This window comes from Fundulus heteroclitus, chromosome 8, assembly GCF_011125445.2.
Source record: "Fundulus heteroclitus isolate FHET01 chromosome 8, MU-UCD_Fhet_4.1, whole genome shotgun sequence".
NCBI classification, from domain to species: domain Eukaryota; kingdom Metazoa; phylum Chordata; class Actinopteri; order Cyprinodontiformes; family Fundulidae; genus Fundulus; species Fundulus heteroclitus.
In genome coordinates this window covers 4,562,456-4,590,131 of record NC_046368.1, presented here as the reverse complement: position 1 = coordinate 4,590,131, position 27,676 = coordinate 4,562,456, and the positions used below count along the sequence as shown (strand labels likewise).

The following is a 27,676-nucleotide window of genomic DNA, read 5'->3' as shown; positions in this document are numbered from 1 at the left end:
GAACGTTTCAGTTTTGGGTAAAGTGCCACTTGTCTGTTTTTCATCTTAACTATTTGATTTTTAGCTTTATATTAACACAAACCGCAACGGTAGACGTTATTTCCATCCTGCAGCTGAGATCTTCTGGCCCATCTCAGGTTTTTCCACCCAACTGTTGTCATTTCTTTCTGCTTCAGATGTAGAAACGCGGTTAAAAGTTTCCATCAGCTCATCGTGGGCATGAAGGTCTTTCATTTGGGGCTTTTAATGGTTTATTTGAACAGTTTTTTTTCCCCCTCCCATCATTGAAACATTGCACAACACTGGACTGATTTTTCGCTAGATTCTGTAGCTGATTTTCTCCAACCGGTGCAGAATGAACATTTGGTTAATTGTCACTTTGGGAAAATTCTGGCGCCCTTCTGGTCGGACATCTTTATCAGAACTGGTAGAGTTAAACGGGTCGGTTTAAAAGGCTTGAAGTTGGAGAAGATCATCCCAGCAGCTTCTTGTTATCCAGTCGGTCCCGTCTCCGTCCGGGTTCTAACCAATCAGCTGGAACTTCATTAGAGCAGCACCACAGCATGACGCTGCCACCACCGTGCTTGGCAGTGGGGATGTTGTGGTTAGAAACAACCACACTGATTTCTACAAGCTTACGTCTTGTAACTGTAGCCAAAAAGCCATCAGAAGCTGACAGGCTTTGGTGTTTTTGGGTCAAAAGGCCCCTGAGAAACCTTCACTGCAAAAACAGAACAAAAAAATAAGTAAAGTTTTCTTGAAATGAGTGTATTTGTCCTTGATTTGAGCAGGTAAATTAGATGATCTGCCAATGGAGAGAGTAATTTTTACCCCTAAAATAAGATAATTAGATATACTGCACTTGAAATAAGTTGATGGAGATGAGTTCTTCCTATTTTAAGTGCAAAAATCTTATTCTATTGGCAGATAATCTTATTTACCTCCTCAAATAAAGTACAAATACACTCATTTCAAGAAGATTTTAACTTATTTTAGTTCTGTTTTTGCAGTGTTCAGGGGTCACGTACACTGCAAAAAGGGAACTAAAAATAAGTAAATATTTCTTAAAATGAGTATATTAGTCCTTTATTTGAGCAGGTAAATAAGATTATATGCACCTGGAATAAGTATTTCACCCATAGAATAAGATAATTAGATATACTACACATGAAATAAGATAATGGAGATGAGATGTTCCTATTTTAAGTGCAAAAATCTTATTCTATTGGCAGATAATCTTATTTACCTGCTCAAATAAAGTACAAATACACTCATTTCAAGAAATTTTTAACTTATTTTAGTTATGTTTTTGCAGTGTTCAGGGGTCATGTTCACTGCAAAAAGGGAACTAAAAATACGTAAATATTTCTTAAAATGAGTATATTAGTCCTTTATTTGAGCAGGTAAATGAGATTATCTGCACCTGGAATAAGTATTTCACCCCTAGAATTAGATAATTAGATATACTGCACATGAAATAAGATAATGGAGATGAAATGTTCCTATTTTAAGTGCAAAACTCTTATTCTATTGGCAGATAATCTTATTTACCTCCTCAAATAAAGTACAAATACACTCATTTCAAGAAGATTTTAACTTATTTTAGTTCTGTTTTTGCAGTGTTCAGGGGTCACGTACACTGCAAAAAGGGAACTAAAAATACGTAAATATTTCTTAAAATTAGTGTATTAGTCCTTTATTTGAGCAGGTAAATAAGATTATATGCCACTGGAATAAGTATTTCACCCTTAGAATTAGATAATTAGATATAATGCACTTGAAATAAGTTGATTGAGATGAGTTGTTCCTATTTTAAGTGCAAAAATCTTCTTCCATTAGTAGATCATTTAAACTCACAGCCCAAACCAAGGACAAATTCACTCATTTCAAGAAACTTTTTGCAGTGTATTACCAAATGTAGCGCTTATGTATAATTATGAGCTTCTTATTCCATTGGCAGATAATCTTATTTACCTGCTCAAATAAAGTACAAATACACTCATTTCAAAAAGATTTTAACTTATTTTAGTTCTGTTTTTGCAGTGTTCAGGGGTCACGTTCACTGCAAAAACAGAACTAAAAATAAGTAAATATTTCTTAAAATTAATGTATTAGTCCTTTATTTGAGCAGGTAAATAAGATTATATGCCACTGGAATAAGTATTTCACCCCTAGAATAAGATAATTAGATATACTGCACATGAAATAAGATAATGGAGATGAGTTGTTCCTATTTTAAGTGCAAAAAATCTTCTTCCATTAGTAGATCATTTAAACTTGCAGCTCAAACTACGGACAAATTCACTAATTTCACCCATTTTTGCAGTGTATTACCAGATGTAGCGCTTATGTATAATTATGAGCTTCTACAATAAACGAAGACTTGTTCCTGTATCAGAAAACAAACTCTTTAATAAGGATTGTCTCCCAGGAAGAAAAGCTTTAGTGACTTGTGCTGGTTTCTCTGCAGCCACAGCGGCGCTCGTCGGGTCTGACGCGGGAATCTCCTCGCAGGAAAACTTGTTTATCCGTATTTTACAGGTGCATGCAATTTGTGAGCCGTCCCTCCCTCCGCCGTCCCTCTGTCCAGCTATTTCCACCCTCACCGTTGTAATGTCAGCTGGGGTCTGGCCCGCTGCGAGGAGGCCTCTCTGATCAGCGGCTCCAGAACAGTGTGTGGGAGCAGATATGTCATTATTTAGCTGCCAGGTGGCTGCGCTGAAATCACACAGAGCTCATCAGTGGCGTGACGCGGCTCCCTCGTCTCCAGCTATAGGTTAGCCCTCATGTTAGAGGCGTCCAGGTGTTCAAACGCTGTCACATTTGTCTAAATACAGGGATTATGTTGGGAGTCGCGGTGGAGAGCAGGCAGAGACGCAGCCTGGTCGGAGAATGCAGGTGGCCCAAGTTTCTACCAAAGTCGACAAGTATTGTATTACCGTGCTGAGAAAAAGTGTTTTTTTTTGTCCTAATTAAATGTTTCAGGTCATCAAACCACTTTTAAATCAGAAAAGGCTGTTTTAAAATAATCATTTTGTTTATGAAGGATAACAAACCCTACCTCACACTATGTTGAAATATAATTCACATAAATTAACTTTATACCACGGTCTGGTGAATACTCGATTCTGATTGGCTGCAGGGCGCCCGTGGTAACGGTTATCGCTGGTTAGTTTGGCAGTGCTTAATTTTATATAGTTCTCTCAGCCGCTACTTGTGGAAAAACGTATGATTTTAAGGGTGAAAAAGTATTAATAGTTGGTTTTTCATGTATTTCTTTTGTAAGTCACTATGATATAAGCGGGTTAATGCCCTTTGAGGCGTCCATTTTCCCAAATTAATGGACATCGGTTCACGCCTCCCATCGTCCAATCATTTCTGATAATGGACGTCTCGTCGGGCATAATTAACACAATTAACCACACCTTTAGGATAAACTTTAGGACAAACTCCACTCAATTCTTGCCTAATCTGTAGAATCAACAAGTCTCTTGATCAGAACCTGTCTGACAGCATGAAGTAGGCGGAAAGAACCTAAAAAAAAAAAAAAACATGTGGCCCAAATTAGAGAAATTCAAGAACAGATAAAAATCTCTGACATCCATCAGTCTGGAATGGGTCAAGGATCCATTTCTAAGGCTCTGGGACTGCAGAGAACCTCAGTGAGAACCAAGATACCAAGAACCAAGACCTTAAGCTCACCACTCATGCTCGTCACATGGGCTATGCAGCAGATGGTCTAGTCAAAGTCTGGACTTAAATGTGGTTGACTTGCTGTGGTGCTGAAACAGGCGGTTCCTGCTCAGAACCCCTATTTAAAAATGCACCAGAATGTGCAATAATGCTATAATCTTGGTCTCTACCTGAACACTGCATGTTCTGTCCTCTTTCCTGACAAACCAGGTTTCATTTGGCATCCCCAAGGCTCTATTATCAGACCACATTTATTCCACATGCATGAGCTCCCCTAAACTATATGGAGTAATACAACGGCTGTTACCAAATGTGTGATAATAAAACTTAATAATATCAGTTAATCGCAGGCACAGAGAGTCTGTTCTTCACCAACTGTAGAATATTCTCCGTCTGAAAGAGAATGGTTTAATTTTTTTGTTGAAAAATACAATCAAATATAAGATTATCCATCTCTGCCTCCACCTCATCATCTCATCCAGAGGGAGGGTTCAAAGCAGGAGGAAACACTTCTGCACCGCAAAGTCGGGCTAAATGGCTGTTTTACTTTCAAACGAAGTATAATACAGGTAAACATTTAATCTCATAAGATACTGAATGAAAATTCATGTAAAGATTAATAATAATCATACATTTTAATGGGTTTTTTTGTCAGTAAAAGTGTGCCACTCCAGCAAAATCATGTTGGTAAGACTCACTTTGCCTTTTAGGAGTTTATTGATGACTTTAATCCACATTAATTCAGCAAAATTAGTCGTTTTGCTCTCATTGGCCTCTGCTAACTTACTAACGTTTAGCAATATCAGCTTATTTAGTCTTTATGTTACTGGTATTATCACCATTAATGATACAGTTTAGCCCAAAGTTATTTATACCCCTGGAAGATTTAGATTAAAATCTAAAAACTAGGAAGTTTGTTTTTGTTGAATTTAGACAGCAGCTTCTCACGGTGTAAAATGGTTTTATTTAGATTTAACTAAAATCATTTATCCCCTAATATTAAGCAACATGGAGATCTTTATTGTCATTACAGCAATCAAACTTTTTTATTACTGCTGAGCAGCTTTTTGCATATTTCCGCTGCTTTTTTTTTTCTGGTTGGAAGGCCTCCCTGCCATCGCCCTAATCTTCATCTTCTTCCACAGATTCTCGATCCGATTCAAGTTTTTAATCCGAATCAATGAACTGAACCGTGTTTTTTACTTTGCTTAAATCATGAATGACCAATTTAGAAAGAAAATCTGTCCTTAAAAATAAAACTTTGAGTCCCAAATAATTGTTTTATTCAGAAAAAATAGATAATTCTCCCTCAGACGCCCTAAAAATGTAAGTCAAACCAAACCACATGATTGTATTGGTATCAGTTTTTACTGATGATTTTAAAAAGAAATCTCTTCATTCTGGTATAAAACAGTCAAACAATAAAGAAAAAGACTTTTTCTTTCACTAAATGCCTCTGTAGAGACACCCTGGAGCAGATCCTAGGCGTTACAAAGGTTCCTGACGGTTAGCGCTGCAGCACAGCTCACAGTCTGGGTGAGCGGCCCTTATAGAAGAAGCTGTTTGCATTTTCAGTGTCGACTTTGTTTCCTGGCCTCTCCGACACCTGAAAGGGTTGCGAGCACAAGCGCTGCGTCTTTATTTAGCCGGGAGTGTCAGGGAGCAACACTCCGCCGCGTAGCTCTCGCCGCTCTTTGTGCCGCACGTTAATGCCTCCATATTGTGCCGCTAATTCTGAATTTCACACCTTCTCTCTGGAAGCTACCTCTCCTCTTTGTCTTCCGTCTCGACCCCAAAGACAAGAAGAAACGTGTTAAATCCACCTCTAAGAACCTTCTCAGTTCGACATTAGCAGCCGTCATCTGTCTCCGGAACAATACTCCGTTTACAGCTACGACTGGAGCGCGCTTTGTTTACCGCGCCGCGTCACATTGTTCCATCAATAATGGACTCCAAACACAGAATCAGGCTTTGACTTGTAGGTAATCCTGAATGTTTCACACAGGATTTTTTTTTTTTTTTTTTTTTTCCTCCCCTCGTTTTGCTTTGTTTTATTGTCTGCGGAGCATAATTAGAGTGTTTTCTTCATTTGTTTTAGGTTTTAGGAGGAACATGGGCTCGGTGCCTCACGGATGTAACTCCAGATGCTTTTTTTTGTCCAAGGTATTTGTGGAAGTGCTGCTCGAAATCCTCCAGACAAAGACGGCGGATATGGTGGCGCGATTATAAACCCGACAAAGGATGACAACAGATGAATTTCTGTTGATGTTAAACTGGAATCCAGGTTAAGTCCAAACGTGGGGAAAATTAAATTTTATTTTGTCGCTCCTCAGATATCAGGTCGACAAATTTAAAGGTGACAGAACTTGGCAGGCGGAGCGCGACCTGGACCAAAGTAAACGCAGCGAGATGATGAAGAAGAAAGAGGAAGGAGGGATGCAGGGGTGGGGGGGGGGAGGCAGGGAGGGGTGGTTTTTGGGCTCTAATGCCAGCCTTATGCGTCTTTTAGTCGTTTCCGCCGTCGGGGCTTGGCACCGGCGCAGCGTTGTCAGCAAGCCAACAAAAATCTGCAGTGGCTGCCGCATTTCAGTCTGAGCCCGACACACACGGCGACCCAGCGTTCGCCGCCGTCTTCCGCCGATCACAACGCCTCAAACCCGACTCAGATACGCCGATGGGTTTTTTTTTTTTCTAACGGCGCCACAGACCCGCCGTGGCGGCGCTCCAAACGGTGGAGGTCCTGCTGCTCGGACGGCTCCGAGGTGTGGCCCCCCGTTTGTCGCCTCGTTGTTGTTTGTGTTGTTTGTGTGGCGGTGCCAGGGTGGAGGAGGGGTGGACGGCTGCCATCAGATGTGGTGACTGTGAGCCTGGTAAAGGGAGCGCGGGGGGGGGGGCAGGTTTAGATAATGAAGGTTATTTGGTAAATCAGGGAGGGGGGGGGGGTCTCTTTTGGGTCTCGTTCACATGAACTGGGAGCAAATCTGGGTGCCAGAAGCTTCATTTTCCTCCCGACCAAACAAAGAACTCTGGTTCTGCTGCGTTCTGCGTTCAGTTTTTAAACATCTCACCCCCCCCCCAGAGCCTCGCGTTCCTTTAGCCGCTCCATCTCTCATCCAACGCCACTTTTTAGTTAATATATAACTTTTGGCTGTTGTGAAGCAAACAGGACCAAACTTGTAGCGGTGGTATATTTTCAGGGGGATCTTTCATATTAAAGTTCTTCTGCATGTTTTATAAACCAAATAGAGCAATAAGTGTCCCTGCAATCTGATTCCTGTCTTTAGTGTCTTTGTTGTTTTTTTTTAATGGGAAATCCCTATAAAACTATTTTCTTTACTGCTTTGCCTTATAAAGAAAGAAAGAAAATTAAAAAGATGCTTTTCACACACTGAAAATCTACCTAAGTTTATCTGTATGCGTGTGTGTGTGTATGTATATATATATATATATATATATATATATATATATATGTATGTATATATATATATATATATATATATATATATATATATATATATATATATATATATATGTGTGTGTATGTGTGTGTGTATATATATATATATATATATGTGTGTGTATATATATATATATGTGTGTGTATATATATATATATATATATATATATATATATGTATATACATATATATATGTAGTTTTATGTATATATGTATATATGTAGTTTTATGTTTTACCATTAAAAATCCATTGTTTTAAATTTGAAAAATTTTAAAATGTGCATTTCATTGTGAACCATGCATCCATAATCATTTACAATGCCAGAGGCATTCAGTCGCTCACCTGACCGCTGACAATGAAATAATATTAATACAAATATAAAGGTATTTATGGTTCCTTACTTTTCTATAAATATTTATAGAAATATTTTTCTGTTAAAAGTCCACGTGTGAAGCAAGGGAAACATGTCCAGATCAAATGGTGGAATAGGGCTATGAAACGTACATTTTCCAGGTACCAGCTGGTAAAGAGGAGAACCTAACCCACTTTAACACCGTTTAATGGATGTTGAGAACAATATGAAACAACTTTTTACCAAGTGGACCAAGATTTGTACGTTGAAAATCCTCAAAGGTCTCAAAAACCTGATTTCTTTTTACTTAAATGTGCAAAATGTATTTTTTTTAGATATACCTTTTAGTTTTAAATAATAATAAACTACTCACAATATTTCAATAAAATGGACAAATTAGTCGGATTGTTCAAGAAATGGGGTCTTTACGTCATACTGAATTGAAAAATAATAAGTTTTTTGCTCAAATGCTTTAATATATGAAGGATTTTGGGGAAAAACAGATTTGGGTTGCTTGTTTGCTGCATTTAGCCAATCTAAAAGTCACTGCATGTCTTACTTAGAATAAATTAGAGAGAAAGAAATAGTTGGGTTTATAAAAGAAATACATTTTGTGTTGGACCAAATTTGTATCACTGGGCCTCAAATGGCCCGTGGGCCAGATGTGGGACGTCATTGCTGTAGTTGGGTCTATATTTTTCCATATTTGTTTGCAACTGGATGAAGTTAAATCAGCTTTGTTTAAAAATCAGATCTGGACTATGGGATTTAAAACCCAGTTTGAAGTCTGTAAAAGTCAATAAATGTGGTTTAAATGCTGTTTGAGGTCTAAACTGGACCTGAGACCAGGAGGTTCTGGAAGTTGTTTCTGCAGGTTTTCTCAGGAACCATTAGACCGAAACAATCAATAGATCCACGTTGAGTCGGAGCAAATCAACTATAATTGATCTGAATTAAAGATAACTTTAGATTACTCTGAGAGGCTTTTATTTTCTTTACATAAAAAGGAAAATGAATAAAGTCTAAATATAACTTTTTTCATATTCTGTTTTCTTTAGTATAAAATGTTGTATTCCTGCTCAACATTTTGGGTCATTTTAGCCCACTGAGACATTTTGTCTGTCCTCTGAGCCAGAAGTCTTGAACCCTGGTCAGGACCCACTATCCCGCATGTTTTTAGGTGTTTCCCAGCCTCGCCTGAATTAAATTAGCAACATCTGCTGGTGTTGAAGGCTGCTGAGGAGGTTCTGCCATCATTTGATCCAGGTGTGGTGGAGCAGAGATATCTGAACCATGCAACATTTCAATATATAAAACAGTTAAAAATATCATTTAGACCACAAATCCATATGGAAAGTTCAGACAACTAAGTAGCAGCAATTTTACTTTCCGTTTAAATTGTTCTTTAGAAAGATCGGTCAATGATGTGGGAAGACTGTTCCATATCTTTGATCCTCTGTATAATACACTAAACTGTGTTTGAGTTGTGCGAGTATCATCAGTTCAGTAAAAGTAAAGATTACTTTCAGCTCCTGAAAAGTAATAAGCATTTTCTGCTGGAAGGGACGGTGAATACCTTTGGTTTGGATACCGAGGATAAATGCCTAAATGACTCTGATTTGTTAAAAGAATTCACAAACAAGATCTTTATATTTATTAAAAAAAAACTGAGAATACTGATTTTGTGCTAATATTATAGAATGAGGCAAAAATTAATTAATTTCTTCACATTTTGGACTCGTCGATGCTCTGACTTTAGATCTGTTTGTCACGTGTTGATGTGTGTTTCTGCGACACTGTGCACACGTGACACATACAACCGGCATGTTGCGTAAGTTCAACACGCTGAGAACAGCGATCAACAGACATGCATCCATGTTTGATTGAAGACAAACTAAAAGATCCACTAACTAAAATAAACCAAAACCCACGAGTCTCATTGAATTTCATGTCTCAGCATGCAAAGGTGCTCTCATACAATGAAACATACCTAATTAATTCCTGCACATAAGTCCCTTTTTGTTTGATTTATTTTGTCTAAATTATAAAAAATAATAGTGAAATGCTCAGAGGTTTTTTCAACCAGCTCAAGTTATAGAATTTATTTGGTTTTTAGTCTACAAAAAGTTAAAGTAGTCAAACCTCTTTGGTGTAAAACTTATTCTTCTGCCTTTAGAAAACAATAAACCACATCTAAGGTTGGAAACAGAGAGCAGGAAAACAACTGTGAACCCAAACAGAGAGCAGTCGCCTCATCATGGAAATTTGTTCTGGACAGCTGGACAGAGGAGCAAGTTGCTACCAGAGGTTAAAATCCAGTAAAGAGGTTAAAATCCAGTAAAGAGGTTAAAATCCAGTAAAAAGGCTAAAATCCAGTGAAGAGGCTAAAATCCAGTGAAGACGCTAAAATCCAGTAAAGAGGTTAAAATCCAGTAAAAAGGCTAAAATCCAATGAAGAGGCTAAAATCCAGTGAAGAGGCTAAAATCCAGTGAAGAGGTTAAAATCCAGTAAAGATGTTAAAATCCAGTGAAGAGGGTAAAATCCAGTGAAGAGGTTAAAATCCAGTAAAGAGGCTAAAATCCAGTGAAGAGGTTAAAATCCAGTAAAGAGGTTAAAATCCAGTGAAGAGGTTAAAATCCAGTAAAGAGGCTAAAATCCAGTGAAGAGGTTAAAATCCAGTAAAGAGGTTAAAATCCAGTGAAGAGGGTAAAATCCAGTGAAGAGGTTAAAATCCAGTGAAGAGGTTAAAATCCAGTGAAGAGGCTAAAATCCAGTGAAGAGGTTAAAATCCAGTGAAGAGGTTAAAATCCAGTGAAGAGGCTAAAATCCAGTGAAGAGGTTAAAATCCAGCGAAGAGGCTAAAATCCAGTGAAGAGGTTAAAATCCAGGATCTTCTGAAGTTTCGTACCCGTGTTCTAACTGCATGTCGTCGTCATTATGAGGCGGGAGTCAGCGTAGAGAGGCAGCGGCCGCCGCACTGTAAAACTGGATAACCTGTTTTTGATTAACATGTAAAAAAAAAAAAAAAAACTTTACGAAGAAGAGGAAAAATCTTTATGAAATAAAAAAACATTAAGAAAATAGAAAAAACTTCATAAAAATAGAAAAATGCTTTACAAAAATAGAAAACAATCTTTACAAAAAAAGATTTCTTTTAAATGACAAAAATAGAAAAAATCTGGACAAAAATATATATTTTTTTTTACGAAAACAGATTTTTTTAACAGAAATACAATAAATATTTACACAAATAGACGAAATTTTACAAAAATAAGAATTTCTTTCAGAAATAGAATCTTTACAAAAAATATTTATTTATTTTTACAAAAATAGAAAAATCTTCACAAAAATAGAAAGAAATCTTTACAAAAATAGGAGTTTTACATACTGGGCGTAAAGTTTAGTAAAGTAGAAACATGTTAAAACAGAAAAGAAACATTTTTAAACTCTCCTGCTGGGGAAAAAACTGAAATCATTGATATAAAGAAGATTTCACTGCTTTTACAACCCAGGTTCTGTTAAAATGGGTCCATTCTACTGGTACCACCCGAATAAAACAACAACCCGAGGTCCGTTTTAAAGGAAAACCTTTAGCCCAACAAAAGGTAATTTAACCAACATATACAACAAGAGTTTTTTGGTGTTTTTTTTAAGTGAATATATAAATTTAGATTGAAACAAGATGATGTTCCTATTAGATACTTAAAGGCGTGTTTTGTTGAAACAGTGTCCCTTTTTTGATCAGCTTGTTATAAAGCAGTAGATAAAACACAATGAGGCAGGATTTATTCATTCTGGTTGAGAAACAACGTCTGAATGGGATGCAGCCGCCTGCGTCTCAGTTTAAGAGGTCAAACCTGCTAAAGAACAACCCAGGGAAAGGAAAAATGTCGCCAGCTACGCCAAGATGGCGTCTTTTTATAGAACACGCTAAACCACGTGTGCAAGAAGACAAACAAAGGCGTTTACAGAGGTTCCGGGTAATTGTTTTAATGATTAAATAATACACTTTAAAACTGGAATTGGATGTGAAATGGCCTGAATACGTTGTGTTTAAATATCAACAACTTGTTATAAACGATTAAGCAATATAAGGCAGCTTCTACAGCACAATACAACAGAAATATTGCTTTTGGGAATGCAAGGCAAATTTATTAGTATAGCACATTTCAGTACAGAGACATAGGAAACATAGGAAAATAAAACAGAATAACATAAAAGTTGGAAAAAAATGTAGAAACAAAATAGAAGTTTATCATATCTATAGATATATGAATATCTTTATATTTATTTATTCTACATATATGAAATGTAGAGTGTATAACACGATGCTGTGTGTGTGTGTGTATGTATGTATGTATGTATGTATGTATGTATGTATGTATGTATGTATGTATGTATGTATATATGTATATATATATATATATATATATATATATATATATGTATACACATACGTGTGTGTGTGTGTGTGTGTGTGTATGTATGAATCTGCAGACATTTACACATCAGATTAATTGATGAATGTGTTATTATTTGAAAAATGTTAAGAACAGAGATCATAAAAGGATTTCCGCTTTATTTAGGAACATTTCAATCTACTGAAGTAAAGCACAGCTTGTAGCGATGCTAGTTAAATGTATAAAAGACATTTTATAGATATTTTATGCATGTATAAATCGATCCGTGCTACAACAGCAAACTGGATTTTTATCTCTATATTGTTGTGAAATATGCAATAGGGTGAAATCCACTGGACTTAAATTAATGCAGAAAAAGCTCAAGAAACAACCGTGACCTTTGAACTGAGTCCAGGTGACTCATGATGAACGAGTTCCCATGAGATTTACCGAGTAAAACGTAATAAAAAACATTTAAAAACTTAAAAGCAGACAAAATTAAACGTTAATTTGAGCAGCTGTGGTGTTTAAACGCTGTACTTTTTTGATGATCGCTTGTTATAATCATGATTTTAAATAAAAAGCAACACAGAGCAGAAGTGACTGAATTAAGGCTTAGAGCACAAAAGAGCCTGACCACTGATCTCGCAGGGGGAGGAACAGGTTACTGTAGATGACAATAAACAGGTAATTTAAACTGAACTGGTTATCCACTTTGACAAAATAACGTGTTGGGCAACTTATTTAAAAAAGGTTTTGTATCTTATGGACAGATCATAGAAAAATGGACGTTTGAAGCCTCAGATGTTAGACCGCTTGTTGTTCAGGACGTCAACAAAATAGCTTTAAGACATTGTGCCTATATATATATATATATATATATATATATATATATATATATATATATATATATATATATATATATATATATATACTGATGCATAAATAAATCTTTATACAAACAGAAATCATGTTTAACACTTAAATGTAACTAAATGTGCAACTCGTACTAGATGTTGAGGAATTTATTGATTTTTAAAAAAAAGAAAAAAGTGGAATTGACTGGATCTATTGGTGCAGAAGAAGCTCAGCAAACAGCCGTGATGTATCAGAATCAGAATCAGACATACTTTAAAGCACTAAAGTCCAGCGAGCTGCACAGCCTGACATGTAGGTAATGCTAAACATCTAAAATGGACAGAAGGTGCAGGTTTTAGAGAATATACCTCCGTGACCTCTGAGCTCAATGCAGCCGCCTCGCTGGAAAATAACACGGCAGAAATGGTGTTTAAGCACCGTTCCTGTTTAGGATGAGCGTGTTGTTGTGAAGCAGCAGAAAGCGGACGATGGAGCCGAATTTAACGCATCGATCGATGCTGATAAGAGCAGACGACCCAAAGCAACGTCACCTTTGAGGGTTTCCCTGAAGAACAGACACCGGAAACTTTAACCTTTCACTGGCTTTCATCTCCGTTACACACACAGAAATAATAAACGACAAATTTAATGCAGATTCTTTTAGAAAACAAACGAAAGGGTAAGAATCGGCGCTGCGGCTGAACGTGACGTTTTGCTGAAGGTGGAAGGCGACAGATGTGAGATGGATGCCACGTCTCTGGAGTTGTTCACGACGCTCGTATACATTCATCTGTTGTTTGATGTATTCACTCGTTCCGGTGCCAAGGAATCAGTGCCTGCTGGGACTGCAGGGGGGGGGGGGGGGGGGGTGGTGATGGTGCCGCTGGTGCTGGCAGCGGTGACTATGTCACCAGGAAGACTTCTCTGTTAGACGACGGTTACTCATCGGCCGTCTTCTGTTAAATTAACGCTGATCTCCTCTGAAAACCAAAGACGTCGCTGCGGCGGAGCAGATCGCTTCAAATGCAGCTCCACTCGGATGCTGTCGGTGTGTGTGTGTGTGTGTGTGTGTGTGTGTGTGTGTGTGTGAGCGCCGCCACCTCTCAGACTTTGTGGAAACTTCTGGACCGGTGCCCGGTGGTGTCATGGAAACGCTTGAATCGCTCAGAATGATTCATGTCGGCTCGCTCTCACCCTCCCCCAACACACACACTCCGCATTCAGGAGCAAGTTTAACCCTTCTTCCATTTTCTCCTCCCATCCTCGCCACCCTCATCAAACTGCACTATTAGTCATATATTTTATTAAAACGGACTCATTATATGGGTGTCACACACACACACACACTCACACACACAGCGACTTAATGTTGCGTCTAAACTCGGGGGCAGAAAGGAGCTTTTGCCACCTGAACAACACAGTCTTGTTGTTTTCTTCCTTTTGGCGTCTGACGAATCTGAAACAAATCCAGCAGCCGATCGCTGGCAAATGTGACGGACGCAGTCAATCACCGTGGAGGAGAAAGACAGAAGAATATGACGGCTTTGGCTCCACAAACACCTGCATCTTTTTCCTCCCTCCATCAAGAAAACAATGCAAAAAAAAAAAAAATCAAATCAAGGTAAAAATTCTAATTAAACTAAACAATTTAAGTGAATCCAGCCATTTCTGGGACAATAGAGCTGGTCAAAGTTAAGAATATTCTGCATTAGCATAAAAAAATCATTTAAAAACATTGCAAAAGAAATAAATTAGCCTCATCGTCGATTGGACTAAAAAGCTTCTGCAGAAACAGATAAAAACTAAAAGTTTTGTGTTTATTGTTGCTAAGTTGTGGTTTAAATTAATTCTGTATAAATTCCGCTCAGCATTCCCATCTGTTTGTGTTGCTGAATTATTGATTTTTTATTTGTCTCTCCATATAAAAATACTAAACAAGAAACAGAGGGGGGAAAAAATTAAATTAGTTGTTTTAAATATTTTTATATATGTTTTTTGTTAATGTTCAAAGTAATAAAAATATTATAACACTGGCATATAAAAAGCAACAACCATATTCTGACATCCTCCATGGTTCATGTTTCCTCCTGTGATGTCATTGCCCATCTATGGAAAATGCGCTTTTGGCATCAGGCTTACAATACAAAGAGACATTTTTTATACTTAAATAAAAAAAATAATTAAAATGCTACATACGTGTTTATTTTACATAATGTTATTTATGTGTATTTTGTTTGTGTTTTAAGCAAAAAAAAACTGCGTAGAGAAGAAACAGCGCCTCCTATGGTAACAAAGTGCAACAATTGCAGAACGACGTTCCGGCCCGGAAATATGAAAAAGTGCAAATAGTTTTTTAGTTTTCCTTACCTGTAATTTATTTATTATGATTTAAACATAAAATCGACACAAAGCGAATTTAAACTGCTACTCATCTGCTTTTAACCACAAAAAGAAAAAAAAAAATTATTTCAGCTTAAACTGTATTTTCAGATTAGAAGGAAAATCTTTATTTCCTCCATTATTGGTTTATGATGACAAGATTAAATTACCTAAAGAAAAAAAATATGTAACATATACAGAAGAAAAAGCCAAAACTTAAACCCTTAAATATTGATTTTCAGCTAGATGGATCCTACAGTAGCGTTCCTTGAAGAGAAGGAGAATTCAACCTTTTGGTTATTTCTTTTTTTATAATAATAAAAATAATTAATCTTATTTATACCCTCACACCTTTATTATATGCTATTAACACAACTCAATCATTGCATGCAGTGACCCAAAAAGTCTTAAGGATTCTCCAGGAGGAATCCAGGAATGTGACCCAATCTGGTAAAATTAAATTAGAAAAATGAATTTAGGGGATGTAGAAAGATAAGAGAGCTTCACTTTTCCCAGGTCGTATAAATCCAACAGATCAAGTCATCAAAACCCATATGTACCCGTTTTATTGCATTGTATAAAACAGGGCCGGATAAAAGGAGAGTTTCTGCTGGAAGCTTTGACCTTCTGGGTTTTAAAGGTCCAAAGCCCAAAAGGTTTGGTGCCGTTTGCAGCAACCGATCTCCGCCGTCTACTCGGCTGATGTCTTACAGACAGTTTCAGGCTTTCTGCTGACCTTTGTCAGTTCAGCTCCTGCCAATGAACCGGCTAATTAAAAAACTCAGAAGGAAATGGTAAATTATTTCAATGACCTTCTAAACTTGGCAGTTCGGCATCATTTCAGATGGAAAAGGAACTGCGGCTCTTAACCTAGCCACCTGTCTCCGTCGATGGGAAGCTGCAGGATTAAAGTTGACGTTAATGTTTTAAAACCTGGCAATCTAAATTACTGTAGATGGAAGAAAAAAAAAGCTTAATTGGAGTAAATTGTAATCTTAAGGGCGAGACATGCTGTTGTTTTCTTCCTCTGCCGTTATCACCTTTGTGAAAACATGAACATATGAAGTCCCTCTGATAAAACTACGGCAGGCTGAAGTTCACCTCGGCATCACGCATCCACTCTGTGTTAATTCATCCTGAGACGAGCTGCAGTTTTTGGCTTATCTATAAAAAACAAAGAAAATCCCAAACTACTATAATGGGATAACTCATAATTCAGGTTATTTATTAGTGAGCACTAATGCTCAGGCGACGCTGTAAGCCCTGATGGAGGTTCACTCAGCTCGGCATGCTGGATGCTTGAAACTGGCGGCGCGTCCTTACGTCTAACTAATTTATCTAATAATTATCTCACCGCAGAGAACGTCTTTGATCCCTGCACCCATATTCAGAGTCTGACCTTGATGAATCCAGCACAGATTCTTCAGAGGCCAATCAGAACGTGATGTTCCACAGAGCGTACTAGATTTTCTCACGTATGCTGGAAATTGCGACTGTAGCATCCAATTTGAACTAGAAAATGATTTGTTTTTCCAGCAGTAATCTAAGCAGGATGTCTGTATAAAGCAGTGAAGCTTCTGGTAACGAGGCTTTTAAATCGCAGACTTGATTTCCACGTCTTGCCAGATAAGTGAGCGGAAACAAAGCTTCGTCCCGCGAAGCTTCGGTCTGACGCAGGATTCACCATCGGTTCTAGTGTAAAATGATATTTGGAAAAGGATCAAAACTTTAACAAATCCAGAGTTAATGTGGTGTGAGAGGAAGCAGTGTCATGATATCTAATAGCCCAGCTGAGCTTCCTGCTTCCTGTTAGCTCTCCGCTTGTAATGGAGCTGATTTGTGTTTCCTCTGTCTCTCTGCTCTCTGGATTAGCAGGGATTTGGTCCTCCTGGCTCACCGACTTCTCTATGGGCTTTATATAGCAGAGCGGCTCGAATAAAGCCCCCTCCTCCACATTCAGTATCTCTGCAGTCCGCGCGCTGACCAAGTGCTCTACTTTGGCTCGTCGTTACCCGTCATTGAGCCTCTTCGGGCCGCTTCTCTAGGGGGGGGGGTGTCAGTTATTTCAAGGTTAGCAGAGGAAATGCCAACCTCTAAAATTTTGCTTTTGAGATTTTAGGGAGTCTCGTGTTTTCCTTTCTGGGATTTAGAGGCTTTCCCTTAAAGTCCCCCAGGTCAAACATTTCTATTGAGGGAAATGGTTCGGCTCTAATGGCCCCGACGGTGCGATTAGCCGCAGCTTCAGCAGCACTTTCAGTTGTTGCTCATGGCTCCAGTTATTCATCCTTCTAGGTTTTAATGTTTTTGTAGATTTCCTGAACCTTTAAAAAAACGTTTCAAATAAGCACCGATAACCCACCTTTTACCAGTAGATCTCTTTTTTTGGTTCTATGTTATTCTAAACTTAAGGAAGTTAGGTGAAAACTAGGAGTTGTGGCAACCCTGGGAAATTGCACTCACCCTTAAAAACCAGAGGGACTTCCTATTATCTTAGTCTGGAACCAACTTCTGTAATAAACCATCACAGATTTAAGCAACGTTACATTTTTTAAGGAAAAATATGCGTCCGGGTTTGTGGGAACGTCTAACCTTACGACGTTCCTAAAAGGGATTTTTGTTTCCTAAAGAAACCTTAACAATGACTGTTTTGTGAGAATTAATTCCTATGAGGTTTTAAATCTGCAATTTTAAGGCTGTTTCTCTCCTTGAAGCATTTTCTCGCCTCAGACGGGCTTCACTCAGATAGGGAAGCAAATTTATTCAGGAGTTATCTCTGGTCTCTTCACTTTAATAATGAGCGTTTATTTTATTTTAGGAGCTTAGTAGCACTACCTATCTGGACAAAGTCCAGTTTTATTTCTTCTCCTAACCTGCTCATGTTGGTTCGGTTTGAGAGTCTCGCTGTGGTTTCACCTCGACCCAAAATCCCCTCAGCTTCACGGTTTTACCAACAATTCACAGAACAAAAACGTTTAACATCATCTAACTGCTTTTATTCAAAGCCGAAGAGCTACAATTATTCTCACTGCTGAAAAAAACAATGTAACATTATGATTATTACAGTTATAGTTATGCAATCTGCGACATTTAAATAGTCGCCTCAATTTTCATTGTTATGAGTTTTTACACAATTATGCTTCTAAGAGAAAATCGTAACGAGTTTGACCGGAAATTTGATCTGATCCAACTTTATTTATAAAGCGCCCAAAACAAACACAGAGGCCAAAGCACAAATAAAAGATAAATATAGATAAGAATAAAATTCAGAATAAAATAAGAAGATACACAGACACAAAACCAAACATCCTTGTAAATATTAAAAAGCGGAGAGAAAAAAATATTTTACTTTCTCGTAATTGAGAGAATATTGCAGCGGCCTCGTTTCAGCCAGATGACCGGCAGTGTGCAGCAACAGGTGGGGGAGGGGCAGCGGCGATTAACGGGTGGCTGCTGTGGTTCTGAGATCCAGCGGTTCTGACGGACCGGGAGGAACGATGTGACTGAAGGAAGAAAACTGATGTCAGACTTACTCAGGTGGATTTTTCCTTTTTTTATTTAACGTCTAAAGAGCAAAACCAATGAAAAACATTTTCATTAAAATCTTTTTTTTTTTCTAATCAGATTTCTGCAAAGAACTACTTGGATCTTCTGAGAAATTGAGTCATAATTCAAGTTGTTTGATATCAATTATATTTTTTCCGAGGCTCTTTAAAAAACGAATGTCCTACTTTAAAATATTGAATTAAAATAACCCTTGTATTGACTTTTTTTATTTTTTTTTTACGATCAACACTGCTAATTGTTTCCCATAAAATAATGGATTTTGTAGGTAGGAATGTCTCTTGAGGCTCAGAAACGATGGATATTCTGAGTGATTTTCTGGCTGGCCCGTCCCCTCCTGCTTCGGTTCCTACCCCTCTCCCCTTTTTAATGCCGCTCTCTTTTCAACGGCCAAATTAAAATACCGGGCATTTTTGCTGCCGTGCTCGGCCGGAGGAGACGACGGACGGTGAAAATGCACAGAACCATTTTAAAAAATCTTGATTTTCAAAACAATTTTAATAAAGTTCTGCCCCTTTTTTTCCCCTTCACAGGCAGCAACAGGAGACGCTGCGGCTAATTCTTATTTGTGGATTTAACGGGTCAATTGTGTTCTTGTTGCAATATATGTTGAAGGAGTGCAAATAAAAATAAGGCAGTCATGTACAATTCATTTAATTACATTTGTTAAAAGACAAAAATAAAATCATAAATAGCAACAAATATATTTAAAATGTAGACACAGGTGAGGCAAAACTAAATAAATGTAATAGAGCTGAAGGTTATCATCACCGTGGAGTTAAAGCCTGCTTCCAGGTCCACACACACACACACACACACACACACACACACACACACACACATGTTGTTAAATGAAATAAAAGAAGAAGAAAAGCACATATGAGCGTATTTTACGATGGGTTCTGCAGCAGACGACGTCTTCATGGATGCAGCTTCCCATGGGCGTGTTCGCTGCCTGCACATGTGTACTCCCCGTGTTTCTACACATAAACCAAGCGCCGCTCGCTGCGTTGCTGTTGGCTGTTTTCATTTAATGCTGCTGAGCCAGAAGGGAGGAAACTCCTGCCAGACCCCCCCCCCCCCCCCATCACCACCAGCAGGGCAGCTGAAGATGCTGGACGAAGGCCTCCGTTTTCCCTGTAAACACTGCGTTACGCGCCTCTTTTTAAAAGCCTTTCTTTACTGCCTTTGCCGACAGACTTTAAAGAAAGTATTTTTTTTCTATTGCTTTTGGTTTTACATTTTAAATCAATTTGCACACTGCAAAAACTGACCTAAAAATAAGTAAAATGTTCTTAAAATTTGGGTCTTTCTCCTTGATTTGAGCAGGTAAATGATATTATCTGCCAATGGAATGAGTATTTTGACCCCTAAAATAAGATAATTAGACATCCTGCACTTGAAATAAGATGATGGAGATGAATTGTTCCTATTTTAAGTGCAAAAATCTTATTCCATTGGCAAATAGTCTTATTTACCTGCTCAAATCAAGGACAGATACACTAATTTTAAGAAAATTTTGCTTATTTTTAGTTGCGTTTTTGCAGTGCAAACTTTATGATCTGACCTTATAACCCCTGGCTTAAAAAACAAAAAAAGTCAAATCTAAGCATAAGTTTTCCCTTTTCTGTTTTTACATAATTTTAGATTGATTTATCCGTTTGGTCTGCGTTCAGTCGAGCACGACGTGGTTTACGAAAATATTGAGTGGATATTTAAAGATGATTTAATTCAGCTGGTGCACTGCAAAAAGGGAACTAAAAGCAAGTGAAATTTTCTTTGAAATCATTGTATTTTTCCTTGATTTGAGCAGCTAAAGAAGACTATTTGCTAATGGAATAAGAGATTTGCACTTAATATAGGAACAATTCATCTCCATCATCTTATTTCAAGTGCAGGAAATCTAATTATCTTATTTTAGAGATGAATTGTTCCTATATTAAGTTCAAAACTCTTATTCCATTGGCAAATAGTCTTCTTTAGCTGCTCAAATCAAGGAAAAATACAATGATTTCAAGAAAATTTCACTTACTTTTAGTTCCCTTTTTGCAGTGTGTTGCACTTTAACACGGTTTTGGTGAAACAACCGGTGGAGAGGTAAACTCATGGTGTACTCTTTTTAAAAGCCTTTATTTACTGCCTTTGCCGTCAGACGTCAGACGTAAAAGAAAGTATTTTTTTCTCAATATCTTTCTATTGCTTTTTGTCTTAAATTTTAAATCAATTTGCAAACTTTATGATCTGACCTTATAACCCCCGGCTTAAAAACCAAAAGTCAAATCTAAACACAAGTTTTCTGTTTTTACATAATTTTAGATTGATTTATCCGTTTGGTCTGCGTTCAGTCGAGCACGACGTGGTTCACGAAAATATTGAGCGGATATTTAAAGATGATTTAATTCAGCTGGTGCACTGCAAAAAGGGAACTAAAAGCAAGTGAAATTTTCTTGAAATCATTGTATTTTTCCTTGATTTGAGCAGCTAAAGAAAACCATTTGCTATTGGAATAAGATTTTTGCACTTAAAACAGGAACAATTCATCTCTAAAATAAGATAATTAGATTTCCTGCTCTTGAAATAAGACGATGGAGATGAAATGTTCCTATATTAAGTTCAAAACTCTTATTCCATTGGCAAATAGTCTTCTTTAGCTGCTCAAATCAAGGAAAAATACAATGATTTCAAGAAAATTTCACTTACTTTTAGTTCCCTTTTTGCAGTGTGTTGCACTTTAACACGGTTTTGGTGAAACAACCGGTGGTGAGCGTACGGAGACCCGACCGGAGCCGCCGGATAGGTGTAAATATAAATTCATGGTGTATTCGACATATTTACATGTATGTGAGAGGGAGAGCGCACATCTGTGGCAGTAATTTCCTGTACTTTGTGTGTGTGTGTGTGTGTGTGTGTGTGGGGGGGGGTCTTTGTATATGTGCCAAACCGGTCCAGCTGGCATCGGTAGTAGCTGAATCGGAGGCCTACACACACACACACACACACACACACACACGCGCGCGGTCAGCCACATTCCTATTCTATACGCCTGTAATTATCAACCTCTTCTGCATCGACTACCATGTTGGCGTGCATTCAGCGGCGGTCTATACACGCCTGATTCCAGCCCCGCAACACGCTCCATCCGTCTCATCCGCACCGGCAGCACCGCGTAATTACACACCGACGGCGGTTTGATATTGAGACTGGCTGCAGATTTAAGGTTTTATATCCAAAAAAAAAAAAAAAAAAACGTGGTAAAAATAGTCGCGGTAGCTCGCAGAGGAGGGGAGAGGAAATCAGCTTTGTTGTCTGCACACGACGGCGGCCGTCGCGTTTTCCCCGAATTCATCAGACGTCTTTTTTTTGGTTTAGGGGTTAAAAATACAAGATCTCGTCATCATGTGCTCATCAATCCTGCGCCGGCATTTAAAGATCCTGGACGTCAGATCTGGATCGCACCAAAGACGCCAGGCGAAGCCCGTGGCGTTGATGAAAACGTGGATCAGACGGACCTGAAAGGAGGAAATCTGACTCCCAAAAAGCAGCCAGAAAACGGCGCCGCTTACACGCCGACAGCCCACAGTAGCACATACCCTGCACAGGCTATAGATTTTCAATGTAATTATGCTTTTTGTGTCTCACGCCTGTAAAATAGACTTGATTAGAGTTGCGTTAAGCTGTGATGGAGTGCCAGCGTACAGCGGGTCTCTTTCCGCTCCCGTTGAATGCTGGGATAGACTCCAGCCTCTCTGCTTGCTGAGAGAAGAGCAACAGAAGACAGATGAAGGAGGGAAAGCAGTGTTAGAACATTTAGATTTCAGTCGCTGCCTTGCTGGGATGCATTTACAGTTTCTTCACATTTTGCAACATTACAGCCACTAAATTTGGTGGATTTTGTGGTTGTTTTTTATAGACCGACACAAAGTGGTGGACAGTGGTGTAGGGGTACGTAAACTGGGCCTGGTTTTCATAAATCAGAGGAGCTTCAGAGTCTTGGTGTCTTCTTCAGCAGCGATGGTCCGATGGATCAGGGATTCTTCTGCAGAAATACTGCCGCTGATCTAAGGCTGGACGATAATTCAATAACGATATATATCAATCGATTGATAGACGTATATTAATGATAGAAAAAAGGGTCAATTTAAAGTGTTGTAGTCAAGTCACTATGCCTCGAGTCCGAGTCCAGGTTCGAGTCATTAAAAAAAAATCTGAGTCGAGTCCGAGTCGATTCACTATTGATCCAAGTCAAGTCCAAGTTCCGCACTAAAGTATGCATAGCCTACATGTTTTTAAACAAAAAAAATCCACACTCCACCACATTGCACTAATAATTTAGATATTAATATCATACACCAAATAATATTCTAATGACATATTAAAATTATAGCCTAATGATATAAAAAAAAAGTCGAGTCTTTTTCTCAATTTCCAAGTCAGAATGATCTGAATGTAGGAGTTCGAGTCATCAGTGCTCAAGTCCAAGTCAAGTCACGAGTCTCTAAATTTAGCTAATGACTCGGACTCGAGTTCGAGTCTCGGACTCGAGTCCTACAACACTGATATCGATCTATTGATAGACGCATATTAATAACAGAAAAAAGGGTCAATTTAAAGCTCAAAAGAATAACAGTTTTCCTTTCTTTTACATTTTACCGATGTAGGTTAATATTACATCATTACATCCTCCCAACCAATCACAATGCAGACCCTGGAACAAAGCCCCGCCCCCTTCAAAGAGCTCAAAGAGCACGTGTTGTTTTTTATTTTTTTTAAAACTTGTAGTTTCGGTAAAAAGTTGGTTGAATAAAGGGTTGAGTTTGAATTCAGTGTTTATGTCTGTATCTAAAAATAAGTCGCTAAGCACCTAACTTTACGTAAAATAATTTTTTTATATAGATATTGTCATTTTTAAATCTATATAAATGGAGGTGTTATTAAACAGGAAGAGTAACGGAATAAGAGAAAGTTTTAGATGCTGCTCAGTGGTGGATTGGGCTCTTTTAGAACATTATGATTGTGGGCTCCACATGTGGAGTGACCCCTGATCCGGAAGTGGCTCAGCCTGAGAGAAAGGGGGCGGAGCTTAAAGTCGAGCCACTGCTTCTCCGCATCGACAGGTCCTGGGCCCGTCTCCCTGGGGGGACTACATGTCCCATCTGGCCTGAATGAGAACGAGCTGCAGGATGTGGCTGAGCGCCGGGATGTCTGGCTTCCTGTAGCCGATCTCAGATAGGAGGGAATATATCGCTGGACGGTAAAGCAGTGAAGTCCAGAAATGTTTATTCTCATTTCTCGTCAGGCTCGTGTCTGTTGTAAACTGTGAAACGGCTCTAATAGTTTTTCTATCAGCGGAGGCTTTAAAGCCTCAGAAATCTCAAGTGAAAAGCTGAAGCTATAAGAGGAGTGAAGAAAACCTCCGACGTGAGGAAAAATAAAGCTCCGTCTCCGTTGTGAGTTTTCTTCGAGGGCTGGCTCTTTATCTGGATTCGGTTTGTCACGAGTGACGGTTGCTTAGCAGGCGCACTAATGAGTCTCCAAAGACAAACACTGGTCCGGCGAGGCTCAGAAAAGAAAATAATAACTGTAATATTCTAAATAGAAGGGCTTGAAAGTCGAAGATATGTTTTATAGATCTCCGTCTCTTCATGAAGTACACCAGAGGAGATTTATTTTTCTGTTTTTGATGCACTCTTCCAATATGGCGTCACAGTCTGGGATGAAAGCATAAAGAAACTAAATCTGCACCTAACATAGAGCAAAAAATGAAGTGTTTGTTTCTTGATTGGCTTTTCTTCTTCTTTGGAAGAACTCAAATAAAAATGCATTAATAACATCTCACAGCCAGTGTAAATGGCTTATCTACTGTTAAACGTATCTATTTTTCATTTACTTCATTGAGCTGGATCTAATAAACCCATTTACACTCACTGATTCATTATTAAATAGCACTTTAGTATTAAAATGAGAACAACTTAGATAAAGGAATGCTCAAAGTATTATTCAAAAACACCTTTGCAAAGATAACCTGCATATTTCAGTGGGAAAAACTTACCTTTATGTTTCACAAAGCCTCAGATAACAGATCGCCTCATAATAATAACAGATCAAGTAAGAACCCAGAACCCCCCCCCCCCACACACACACACACACACAAAAAAAAAGCTTTTAAAAGGAAAGCGTCCTCCAAGTTCCTGAAAGTGACTTAAGATCAAAAAGAAAACAAGAAATTTTCAGAATTTCAGTGGTTAGATGAAAAATCACAAAAGTTGTTAATATATTGGCTATTAAAATAAATGGTGCAATAATAATTAGATGTTGGAAAAAAATTAATTTTATAAATTCTTGTTCCCAAAAGTACCATGAAAGTACCGGTTTACACGTTGCTTTGTTATTAAACCGGGTCCCTGAGTAAGCAGTGATTTCAGGAAACTAGAACTTCCAGGAAAGTCTAATTGGAAAAGTACCTCATAGTTCTGGGAATGTAACTTGAAATGTACGTAAAACTAACAGTATTTTCCTGAAAAGTACCAGTTTATAAGTCAAATTATAGTACCGAACGGTCCTAGAAGTTCCCAGTAAGTCCCAGAAAGGAGTAACAGTTCAGGGAAACTAACTTTAATTCATGGTAAGGCAAGGCAAGGCAAGGCAAATTTATTTATATAGCACAATTCAGTACAGAGACAATGCAAAGTGCTTTACATGATTAAAATATAGGAAAATAAAACAGAATAAAAGCAAGTAGGGATAGTGTAGAAACAAAAAAGAACATTTGAAAACAGTAAAACATTTTAACTTGAACATTCAAAGGCAATTCTAAACAAATGTGTTTTTAATCTTGGTTTAAAGGAACTCAGGCTTTCAGCACTTTTACAGTTTTCTGGGAGTTTGTTCCAGATCAGTGGAGCATAGGAACTAAATGCTGCTTCTCCGTGTTTAGTTCTGGTTCTAGGTATGCAGAGCAGGCTGGAGCCAGAAGACCTGAGTGGTCTGGAGGGTTTATACGCTGATAACAAGTCTGTGATGTATGGTAGCAACCCGTTCATTTCCATAAAATTAAGATTACTCCTTAATTCCTGGAAAGTACCGGGTACATTATGTAATTTTAACAAGTCAGGAGTCGCCTCATGACACAGTTCTGTGTCCAGAAAAACCATTTAGTCCCAAAAAAGGGACCTGCTGGTGTTTGATATGTTACCTGTAATTCAGGAATACCCAGAGAATTCCTGAAAGCAATCCATAAATCCTGGGAAAGTAACCTGAAAGTTCCTGGAAGGTAACCTGCATGTTTGAGCGAGGTCATGTTTGGCATGTTACAGGAAATAATGTCTATGTTCTGGAAAGTTCCTGCAATTTCCAGAAAGTAGCCTGTAGGTTGCAGGAATGGTTCTGGTCCCGGGAATCTCTTTGCTCGTTAAGGCACTTAATTGCCTCGTTAGGAGGAACATTTTCCAGAGGAGTCTCCTTTAAGGTCGTTAAAGGAGCTCATGGAAACAAAGTGTGAATCCTCAGCATAACCTCACTTCTCAGCAATAAGTAGTAAATATATAAAACTTCCTGCTTTTAAGTAAAGTTGCGCCGCTTTCCGCGGAGCTGCAAGTAACGAGATAAGGTGTGAAAACTAACAACCACAAACTGTTGTGTTTTTCTCCTGTAGGTAAATCGGAGAGGAGTTCGTACTCGTACGGCAGGGAGTCCAACCCACACTGCCATCAGGTCAGTGGGACTTTAAATCCACTCCTTTCTCAGCAGTCAGCGGGGGACGAGCTGCGCTGTGTTGTCGCGTTGCTGCGTGTGAAAGCGTCTCTGTTGAAGCGACGCCTGAGGAGCGATGTCTGGCAGCCACCGGCGGCCCGGACTTTTCCCAAAACGTCCTGAATGACAGCAAACGCTGGAAGATTTGGGCTTTTTCCGCATCGTTTGTCCTGGAAAAACCTAAAATTCATTAAATCATCTGGAGGAACTTTACACTGATGCTCTGCCCAAATTCAGTTAATTCATTCCCGCCATGATTTAAATCCATTGACTTTTTCTCAACATAAACGTCCTTCGATTTTAGCAAATTTATTTCATACTTGTAACCTAGTTTCCCAACAAATGCAAAGTAAAAACCGTTTTATGGCTGTTCAGCCCATTTCTTGATCTCATTCAGTTGAAATAAACGTATTCTAGTTTAATCCGTTTCTAATCTGATACCATTTAATTAAGTCAAAATGAGCACGGTCCAATTTGGTCCAATTTTGAGAAAAAAAGAATCAGAAAGAATCAGGTTATGATCCGGTTCATTTCAACTGATTCCCGATGAATAAAGTTCATTTTAAAAGGATTTCCTGCAGGTCCGTTTAGATCCAGAAATCTGAATCTTTTGCGGTTTATTTCTAATTTAAGTGGCTTTACTTTAGTTTAATTAAAGAAAATGTTATTTTAATCATATTTTCCATTCATCCCAAATAAACTCTGTCCAGTTTAAAACAGTGGGTTTCACGCTCATTCAAGTTTTATTTAATCAGGCAAAGTTTATATGAACAGAATTATAATGCAGTCCAGTTCAAGCCAAATTTAGTCAGAGGAACTCAGTAAAATCCAAAAAGATTTAATTTATTTATATTAGATTTCTATTATAAAGAGTTACACAAAATTTATTCCAATAAATCCAATTTAAACCCATTTGACCCTCTGCTGCTCAGACGCTTGTTTACATGAATTTAAAATAGATTTTGTTAGAAGCAGTTGTTTATATATATATTAGGGCTGGGCAACGATTAAAATATTTAATCGCGATTAATCGCACTGATTAATCGCGATTAATCGCGATTAATCGCATTGTATTTACAAACTCCAAGAATGAATTCAAAAGTAGTGTAAAGAGCACTTTTATTTTAATGTTCTGCTGCCATATGAACAAAAGTGTTGTAACATTTGTAGCACTTATCAGTAACACATATTTAGTGTAAAGCTCAACTTAAACATGTAAAACAA

General features: G+C 38.1%; 1 protein-coding gene across 6 annotated transcripts in view; it reads left to right on the top strand.

Annotated features, from left to right (window-relative positions):
• LOC105938970 (transcription factor 4) overlaps positions 1-27,676 on the top strand; it is a 302,561-nt gene that overhangs the window by 110,050 nt on the left and 164,835 nt on the right. For all 6 annotated transcript variants that reach the window (XM_036139974.1, XM_036139972.1, XM_036139975.1 and 3 more), the window contains one exon: positions 26,355-26,413. In XM_036139974.1, coding sequence (XP_035995867.1) covers positions 26,355-26,413 — 59 coding nt within the window. The remainder of the gene's footprint in view (positions 1-26,354; positions 26,414-27,676) is intronic.